At 43.4% G+C, this 9,738-nt stretch overlaps 1 protein-coding gene across 2 annotated transcripts in view; it reads right to left on the bottom strand.

Moving 5' to 3' along the window:
* Positions 1-2,119: 2,119 nt before the first annotated feature.
* The window catches only part of IGF2 (insulin like growth factor 2), a 50,850-nt gene continuing 43,231 nt past the window's right edge, over positions 2,120-9,738 (bottom strand). For both annotated transcript variants that reach the window (XM_029582462.1, XM_029582463.1), the window contains exons 3-4: positions 8,072-8,238; positions 2,120-5,241 (exon numbers count right to left, since the gene is read on the bottom strand). In XM_029582462.1, the coding sequence (XP_029438322.1) occupies positions 5,002-5,241; positions 8,072-8,238 (407 nt within the window). In that variant the 3' untranslated portion in view covers positions 2,120-5,001. The remainder of the gene's footprint in view (positions 5,242-8,071; positions 8,239-9,738) is intronic.

Genomic DNA, 9,738 nt, shown 5'->3' with positions numbered 1-9,738 from the left:
GTCAAAGGTTGGATAGATGGTAATGTAACTCACGTGCTTACTATGAACAGACTAGTCCCAAATGGTTCTAGTCACGGGCATCCCAAACAATTATGGTATCTTGTTTCATCAATAGGGAAAACAAGGTTACATCATCACCGAAAGCTGTAGGAGGGGATTTAAACACAGGCTGATCCACCCTTTCCCTAGTGAAATGGTTACTCTAGAGGATGAGTGATTTGAATTGATCCAGTTGAATTTATAGTAGGAAACTGTGACTAATGCCCCACCCGTCCCTCCATTGTTTTCTGCACCCTGAAGACTTAATAAGAATAACAGCTCTGTGTGGGAGGGTCCAGGTTTGATAAGAAGTTTACATAAAATTTGGAAAGCTTACTTAGAAAATCTAAATTCATTTAAGTTTATTTGAAGGAAAAACCCCTCTATTTAAAACTCCATACCATGAGCTCTGTAATGTTTTACCAACATAAAAGAAGGTGACATTTTTGGGATCTCATGGCACTGTTAATCCAAGATTTTTTTTTTAAACAGAACTTTTGATTGTAGTGTTTGAAGATGGATTTCATTGCACAGCAGTTGGCAATTTGGATATACATTACCCTGGAAAGCCCAGCTTTGATTCTAGTGATATGTAGTAGGCATGTTCAAATATCCACACAAGCTTCCTCTCAAACTTAAATACTTTTGTTAAATAGCTTTTATTTTTGTTAAATCTTTTCCAGTCATACTGTGATAGACCATCATCAAATCCCTTCCAAGCACGATTCTCCAAGAGAAATGTCTATTTTTCCTGTTGAGTATTTCTTGGTTGCGAATGTGCTTGCCTTTCTTTGTTAAACCAGCCCTTGTCCTTACTGCTCCTGCTCTGCCTGCCTCTCCTACCAGTTCCTGCTCTCTGTTACCCTGAAGATGGCTGCCTACAGCAACAGCTCACCTGAATTAAACAAAAGGAAGAGCAGCAGTGATAGTGAGAGGAAGTGATGTCATAGAATGACCCTTTACAGAACACAGGGGAAGAGCAGGAACTGAGGAAAGGAATAGGTAGAGGAAAACCGAGGACATATGGTTTCCACTCCCCATCCCACTGTATCCATCATCAGGAGATTCCTGAAAGATGAAACAGTCATTTAGAGAACAATTTTATAACAGCCCACAATGTGCTTAAAATTATGTGTATACAGGGTGCATGCACTTAATTTTATGGGCATATTTGCCAGGCAAATTTCACAAGGGACATTTCTGCAGGCAACTATTGTTTTACCTGCAGAAGTTCCTTTGAAAATTACCCTAAATGGAAGCATTTTTTCCAGGGCTTTTATGAAAAACCATATATACTGGTATCAAAAACTTTTGTGGTTGGCTGGTTTTAGAAAGTAGGCTTATCAATATCTTAGACCTTTCCAAATCCCAGCACTCACAGGGAAAATGTTTAACAAAAAAAAAAATATTTTAAAAAGCCATTTTGGATGGTTGTAGTGAACAAGATTTTGCTTCGTCTTTGTTTTTTTTTTTTAATTTTAATTTTTCTCTTTTTTTTTTTTAATTCTTTTTTTTTATTTTTGGTACAAAGCATTTACGAAACTTTTATTTCTCTCTTTTGAAAAAAAGTAAAAACTTAAGTATAAAATAAGACAAAAAAAAGTTGCTCTCTTAATATTCAGTTGCATTTATTCTTCTCTCTATTTGGACCAATTTTCTCCCTCTTCTCTCTCCTAGATATTTATAACAAAATAAATAAGGCTTTTTTTTTTAATTTTTTAAAATTTTTGTCATATTGCAGTGCCGTATTTTTTTTTTCTATCTCTTAAAAAAAAGGCTTCATGGCTCAACATTGCAAGATAATAATATTAACATATAAAAAGGATTACACCATAGAAACATCCTTCCCTCCCTCCCTGGTCTGCTGCAAAACACTACATAATATACAGTTCAAGTAGTCTCCCTGTTTTCATTTTATTTTGTAAGCGAGGTGGCAAAGCAAAAAGAATAAAGTTTCTCAGAGAGCAACAGAATGTTAAATGTGAAGTGAAAGAATAATAATATTTTAAAAAGGGGAAAATTATGCCCCTTCCAAACAGTTCCTAGTGGATTTTGTTTTCCAACCTTCCAGCATGCATGACCCTTCTCCCCTACTTCTGTTTCCTCAGTTATTGTTCCAAGGGGCACTTTTTTTTTTTTTTTTTTTTTTTTTAAAGCCCCCTGCAAAGTAGCAGCTGTCATTTGGTGTACACTGAAAAATGATTCTCATCAAGCAGTAATGCCAGAAAGAGGGGCACATTTTTTCCCCCTCATCCCCACATCTTTTGCTCATCTTGGGAATGCCATCAGCAGTCAACTTATTTAGAAAGTTTTAACACCATCATGTTCCTGGGTTGTTGGTTTTTTGCTGCAGCTTTGTATGCAGGGGTTCAAACCTTAAATAAAAGTTTAAACATTTCCTGTCCCTTTTGCCTTCAAAGATGTGGCTTACAGCACAGAAACGGCCATTTTGGATTCTTAGGCATCATTCTATTAAAACTCTGAACGATAATAGAAATATTCTGGACAATTTGCAATGAAATTATTAATGTCAGCAGGACCCATACATGAGCAAGCTTAGAAGAGGTGGGGTGGGGGGAAGGAATAAAATGAGATTATTTTGTAATAACGACATCAGTGAAGTAATATTTAGGAATTCTTGAATGTTCTTTCTGGGGAACTGCCAGAGACGTGGCACCTGATGTCATTTGTGCACTCTCTTCCGTGACACTTGGCTGCTTTGCAGGAAACTAGGTAAATCAAACTGGCAAGCCATATTTTTAAATTTATAGAAGGTTAGTCACTGCTGCTTTCCACAAGCCAACTGTGACGAGGGCTATTTCCTCTAAACCCCCTGTCCCTTCCCACTAATCTGCAGCAAGTGCTATCTGCTGAACAGGAACTGGAGGTTTCTTGCCATACTTGCAGTACTCTTCCTCGTGCATTTCTGAACTGTGAGTTCGCTCCTTTTCCTGACTTGCCATTGTCACCAAAGCGGCACAATTATGGCAGCAGTCCAAAGAAAAACTAGACCACCCTTTTTCAGTAGTTACCAACCTCGGTCACTATAAACCCTAGCACGGGTTGTTGCCTCTTGATTATAGTTGCAAACCTGCTAACCAAGAAACATGGGAAAAAGGGAAGCCCCCGTCCCTTAGCATGCACTTGTCACTGGGACTGCAAACTTCTGGACTCGTGTTGCGTTGGTTGGTTTTTAGAAACCATGTGCAGCTGTTTGGTCCTGAGCCGCTTTTTCATGCCCCTGGAGAAGGCTTACTTCCCCGAGCCCTACAGACACCATGGTGCATGTTTAAAATAAGGATGGTTTGTGTTGAACCTTTATAGAGGTGCATACGTGCCGCAGACAATGCAGCACATATACCTCATGCTTGCAAATATGATCCAGGGATGCATTCATGAGTTCAGCCTAGGATCACGCATATTGTGTCACATAAAATTAAGTGTAGCTCACTAGGGCATATTAATAAAAAGCAGAGATCAGACTCACCATGGAAAAAAGTGTGTCCCTTATACGTGGTGATATTTAAAATTATAGAGCATGAAATTCTTCCTCACTCGAGTATTTTGAATCCTACAGTGAGTTGGAATTACCTTCTATCAGGCCTCAGTTTTTTTTGCCCTGATTTAGAAATAGAAATTCCCCTTGGATAAAAACTGCACAGACTGATGTATGTAAGCCATGTGTGTGTGGGCCTGGGTGATTCCCTCTTTCCTTCCGACTCCCTCACATGGTCACCATTGCTATACTTCAGAAACAAGAAAAAAAAAATATATATATATATATTTGTGTCTCACTTTTCCTAAAACGAAAAGCTACAACATTTTTTCAAGTTCAATATTGTCATCTTCCCTTCATCTTCCTTTCCTCTGGTCTGAGAATTTTTTTTCATCTCGCTCCAAGTTACTTTAGCACCATAACACATTATACGCTGAACGCTACAATCCCTCTTTTTGTGGCTATACGAAAATTGTCCCATAAAAATAGTGCTCTTTTGCCAGAAAAAAAAAAGATATATAATATATATTATATATATAAAGTCAACATAATCTGTGGCACAATGTGCAATGCAGATGCTACCTCTAACAAATGGACTTTTGTCCATATTCTTACTTAATCCTCCTCTCTCTTTCTCTCGTGCTTCTCTTTCCGCTGATCAAAAGGTGCAAAGTATGTCTGGAAATCTGTAATCAAGCACATTTTTTTTTTTTTTTTTAAAGGAAAAATTTAAAAATAAAAGCCCTTAAAGATGCCCTCCTTGGAATCTTTTTTCATTAAGCAAAAAGGTGCACAGAGATTTGCTATTACAAAAATAAACATAGTTATAAAAAACAAAACAAAACTAAAAAAAAACGAAAACCAAAAAGTGGTAGCAGGGGCAGAAAAATACAATTTTCAAAAAACCTCTCTGCTCTCAGAAGATGTCTGACTATTTACATATTTTTTCTATTTTATTCTGCAGGTCAAGATATGGTCTGGATATTACTTAAGTTGGCATTACATAGCATCAAAGGTGTGTCTAGATATACAATACTTACATATATATGTGTGTGTGTATATATATATATATATATATGTAGTTATACACACACATATATATATGTTAGTGCAATTTGAAATAGTAGAGGAAGATATAACAAATCAGACTACCAACCCTCCCCCCCCCCCACCCCAAAAGCAACCCTATTCTGAAAGGACACAATGCCACAGATATTACCACCATGAACTCTGCAATCTTGTTCTTTAACATCAGCTGCTTGGATAGCAGTTACAGTTCCCCCCTTCACTTCTTAGCAAAGGACAATATGGAACACAGTTGCCCCCCCTCCCCTCCCCGATTCATGGCTGGGCGAGATACCTCCCCTGCCCTCTCAGAAGTTTCCAGGAGATGGCAAAAAAAAAAAAAATATATATATATATAAAATAAAAGGAAAATGTATCCTAGATGCAAATCATGTAATGGCTCATTTCTGGTTATCTGATGTTTTCAAGGGGAATTGCAGGAGGCGGGGTTGCTGGGTGGGCAGAGTAATCAGGGGGTGATGACGCTCAGCCTCTTCCGATTCCTGAATGTCCTCTGTTAGCCATCGGTATTTTCTGGCACGGAGGATGGCGGGGATCCCTCTTCGCAGACGCTGGGCAGACTTCCTTTGCCAAATATCGTATTTGGAGTATTTGGTGTGGAACGGCTTCCGATATGCGTCCTGAGAGGAAATAAAAAGGCAAGAAGAAGCACAAAGTGTCAATGGAGGGTTCACAGCTTGGCCTGCTCAACCTCCCCCAGCCTTCCTGGCCCTCCATCATTCTCCTTAGTCCCACACCTGAGGGAAAGGCCTGCACAGGAGGAGCAGTCGACAATTCAGATTCGGGAAGCGGAGAAGCATTTCTGAAGTCCTGTATAATATGGACCTTGAAGTGAGAAAGAGGCAGAGGAATATGGAAGACAGGGCCAGCCTGCTGCCTCAGAGACCGTGCTGCACACTGCCACGTGAGAGGGACACAGGTCCGAGTCCTAGGTCAGGTGCTTCACTCACTGGGTCAGCTGCAGAGGGCGGGGAGGGCATCAGCCATCAATTCATGTAACGGTGGCAAATGGTGACTGAACTGACGGCCCATGATTGCAAGATTACAGAAGAAGCCCTGGTGCATGGCTCCCAGCAAAAGGACTGTAACTGCAGTGACTGCACTAATGTAAGTGGGGAAGGGAGGGACATAAAATAGGGTCACAATTCTTCAGGCGATTCTGAATGAAGGCTCCTGGTTCTGATTGAACAAGCAGCCCTAAAAGACCAGACAGGAAAATTGCCCAATCCAGAAAAATAGCGTGAGGAAAGCAGAGGCACAGCCAAAAAGGTAGGGCTTGGCAGCCTGTGTCCCCTCACTTTTGGCTGAGATGCTACCCGTAGCAGCAGACTCATCTCCCACTGGAGTCAGTCCTTAAAAAGGTACAGCAGTTAGAGGGTCTGGAACAGCGGCGGATTCACGATGTCGGACCGGCCCAGGACACATCATGTGGTCTGCCGAGCGCGGCTCCGTCACGGCCGCGCATGGCAGACCATGTGATTGGAGCGACTGGCCCACCGGGGGATGCCCGATCCCCCGATAGTGCCTCCAGACCAGAAGCAGATTGGCCTGAAATCACTGCCAATTGATGATCTCCTGCATCTTTAAAAGGAGGCTAACTTGACTGAAAAACATCATTGCACTTGTGCTAGACATTCAAAAGCTTAAGACTATCAAAGTCTTTTTAACATTTGGCAGGTAATTATTTCTCCCCCTTTAAAGTTCAGGAATGCCTGGGCTGGGTGGAAGCCTATTTACACAATTGCTCTTTAGCAGTCTGAGAGATAGCAGAGCTGCAGGCACAGATGAAGTTGGTTGGGGGTCTACCAGCATCTGTGTCTCCACCAGCTTTGATGGAGCTTCCTCCTCCTTGGAACCAGCGACAACCACAGTATCAGTAGGGGAAGACCTCGGTGACCCACCATGCACCAGTGCCACCCTGGGAACAGACACCAAGTGAGTCGGAAAGGCATCAATGAGCACACTGAGCTTCTCCAGAAGCCTTGCAGCGCCCGCTCCACCGCTAGCTGGACTCGATGCTCGAGCTCCTCCTGAAATGATGATGCCAGTGAGAGGGGGGGGGGGGGGGGAAATCAGCAACTGGCACCATGACTGGTGGAGACAGTTACGGACACTGGGCATCAATGAAAGATGGGCACAGAGGCACCTCCAACACGGAGGGAACCGACCGCGAAAGGAAACTTACCCCAACGCCGAAAACCTTGACTGGGGGCCCTACAGGGAGGCACGGAGAGGGATCCAGTGTCGGACCGAAGGAAAAAATAGTGAAAAACTGCAAAATGCCAACATTTTTAGAGCTCAATCAAACCACGAGGCTCACAGCTCCGCAGGAAAAAAAAGAGAGACTGAAGAGGGACCCCTCATGGACGTGTGATATAGATGATACTGGGCATGCTTTCCACCTCGGGCTCCATCTGATGATGTCACCCATGTGTGAGGACTACCACCCTGCATGTCCTCTGAGAATAACACTTGAATAAAGTACTTGCCTTCAGGCTTCAATCTGAAAATAGGCAGACTAGGCCTGTGCTTAGGATGGCAGAAATCTGGGGAGCATCAAGCCAGCTAAAGATTTTCTGCCTCCCTCTCAACTGTGCTGAATCTCACTCAGCAGAGCACAGCCCTCTTCTTCCTGCTCAGGCTCCTCCCCTCCAGTATAGAGAACAGGATGGGAGGGACAGCACTCCCCCCTCCCCCTCGTGCAAAAAACAGGAGGAGAAAGGAGAGGCCAAAACGCATAGCAGGGAGCAAAGAAAAGTCACTGTGCTCCCTAATTCAGGCCCTCTTCTCCTGTCATTCAAGGGAAGGAAGAGAGGAGGGGAGAATGGAGCAAACAGAGCTGTGCCTTAGAACATCTGCTCTGTTCTCCCTTATCTGTGTGTGGGGGGGGGGGGGGGGGGGGGGGTAGCAATATCATCACCAGTGTCTTAGGGGCGGCAAAATCCTAAATCCATCCATGGTTGCCTTAACCATAGAAGGAGAGTAAGAAACAGCAGAGATTGGCAGGGAGAAAGAGAAGAGAGACAGGAGATAACGAGTGTTGCTAGAAATTAAGAGGGTTTTATAGCCACTACCATGGAGAACCGTATGGGTCAGGGTAAAAGATGGAGGCAGGACAGAGGTAGCAGGGGCTGGCCACAGTGACAACCCTGGTTAACAATGAGCCCTCCAAAAAATAATTAAATTCTGTCTGTGCCGCCGGGGGAAAGGCAGGGAGAGAGTGCTATTTCCCAGGTCTTAACTTTCCTGAATCCCATCTCACCTCATTCTCCCCCTCCCTCCCTGTAAGAAAATCTAAGCCCCATTTTTTTTTTTTTTTTGGTCAGGGCTTTGTTTCAGCCACCTCTCTTTTCTCTTCTATAGCATGCCTTGCTTGATATGCTGGCTCTAGCTGCTTCACCTGCAGATTCTTAATAGGATAGCACGTCTCTTCTACCCTCCCCCATCTACCTTGCTCACAGGAGGCAGGGCTGTGAGAGAAGTGGGGGAGAGGTCCCGCTCGTTCTTGGCTGGCTTGGCACAGTAGGTTTCCAAGAGCTGGAGGTCACAGCTTTTGAAGCAACACTCTTCCACGATGCCCCGGCTCACTTTGCGAGTCGATCTTCCTGCGGGTCGACCTGCAAGAGAACACACAGAAATAATGCTTTTAAAACAAAGACAAGTCACCTGGACGCTTGTGTGACAAATACCTCTTATTTATAACCGCTCGCAAAACAAAAACAAACAAACAAACAAAAACAAAACACTAGTAAATCATCAATTCCAACAACGAACAGAAACATAAAAGTCCCCCATCTCTCAAAATTCCATCCCTCGCATAACCTAAAAAGCCCAGCAGCACCCCCATTACCTGCAAGATTAAAACAGCTGAGTGCAAAGCCATGCTTTAGTCAGCTTCCTAAATGCCATGCAGTTCACAACTCAAGAGGCAGCTTGCTCCGCGGTGATGGGCCATAACGACTAACCAAAAGCTGCCTGGCAATTAACCAACAGGTTAAATTCAGCCAAGGACAGCAACATTAGCAAAGATTGCCGTGATGATCTCAGAGGCCAAATTGCTTCATGGATCGTTAGCATGTTGGATGGATATTCTGGTAGGCCCTGATGTACACATTTAGGGCACGATTTTTAAAAAGCATTTACATGCCTAACACTGGATTTTACATCTGAAAATGCACCTTACCCGTGTAAGTGGGCTTTTAAAAATTGGTACAATACATGCCCTTGAATTGTCCACAGGATAGTCACGTGTAAGGTGCATTTCATGCGTGGAGATGGCTTTTTAAAATTGCCACGATAATATGTTACATTTACAAGTGTAACGCCTTTGAAAATGACCTCCTTAAAAAAAAAAAAAAAAAAAAAAAAAAGTTTCTTTGCTCTTTAACTGAATCCTGTCCTGAACTGGCAGCCGATACAGTGCTCTCAAAATTGGGGGGTCATGGTTTTTGGCCCCCACCAGCAACTTAGCAGCCCCCTCACAGCCTTCCATTAACCACTTGTGCCACCTCCAGAGATGATCCCAGCATTCTTCCCCTTCTTCTCTCCCTGATCTCAGCCTTCTCTTTATTCTTTGCTTTCACCCTGACTTGCACACCCTCAACTCTACCCCCAGCCGAGTGAGTCCCAAGTGCTGGAATTATAGCTGCAGACTGTCCCTCTCCCATGTTGCTTGCAGTGTTTGCTCCAGGATCATCCCTCCTCTCCCGTTCCCTTACGGGTTTACTGAGGAAGAGGAGTGGCTGGCGCTGTAGACAGAAAGGCCTGGAGCTTTCAAGGCTCTCCCCAGAGACCCAGAAATTGACACAAATTTCCTCAGTCTCCAGGGAAAAACCAGAGAGCGTGCCTACGTTTTCAGAGACAGCAAAATGATACATTCTCCCCCACCCCACCAATAGCAGAAGTCTGAGGCATCGTAGTAAGTGACTATCAGTTTTGAGTCCCAGAATTACTCTCTCTCTCTCTTTTAGGAGCACAAACGAATCCAAGCTTTAGCAAACATGCTCTAGAGAATTCTCCTGCATAGGGAAATCACTATGGAATGCACTCCCACCTGAGTCAAGGAATGAGGCGGATCTAGAAAATTTCAAAAGCCCAAGGCATTTTACTTTGTTCAA

The sequence above is a fragment of the Rhinatrema bivittatum genome, chromosome 17 (assembly GCF_901001135.1).
Source record: "Rhinatrema bivittatum chromosome 17, aRhiBiv1.1, whole genome shotgun sequence".
Lineage (NCBI taxonomy): Eukaryota > Metazoa > Chordata > Amphibia > Gymnophiona > Rhinatrematidae > Rhinatrema > Rhinatrema bivittatum.
The sequence above is the reverse complement of the archived record's forward strand: the minus strand, read 5'-3'. Positions and strand labels throughout refer to the sequence as shown.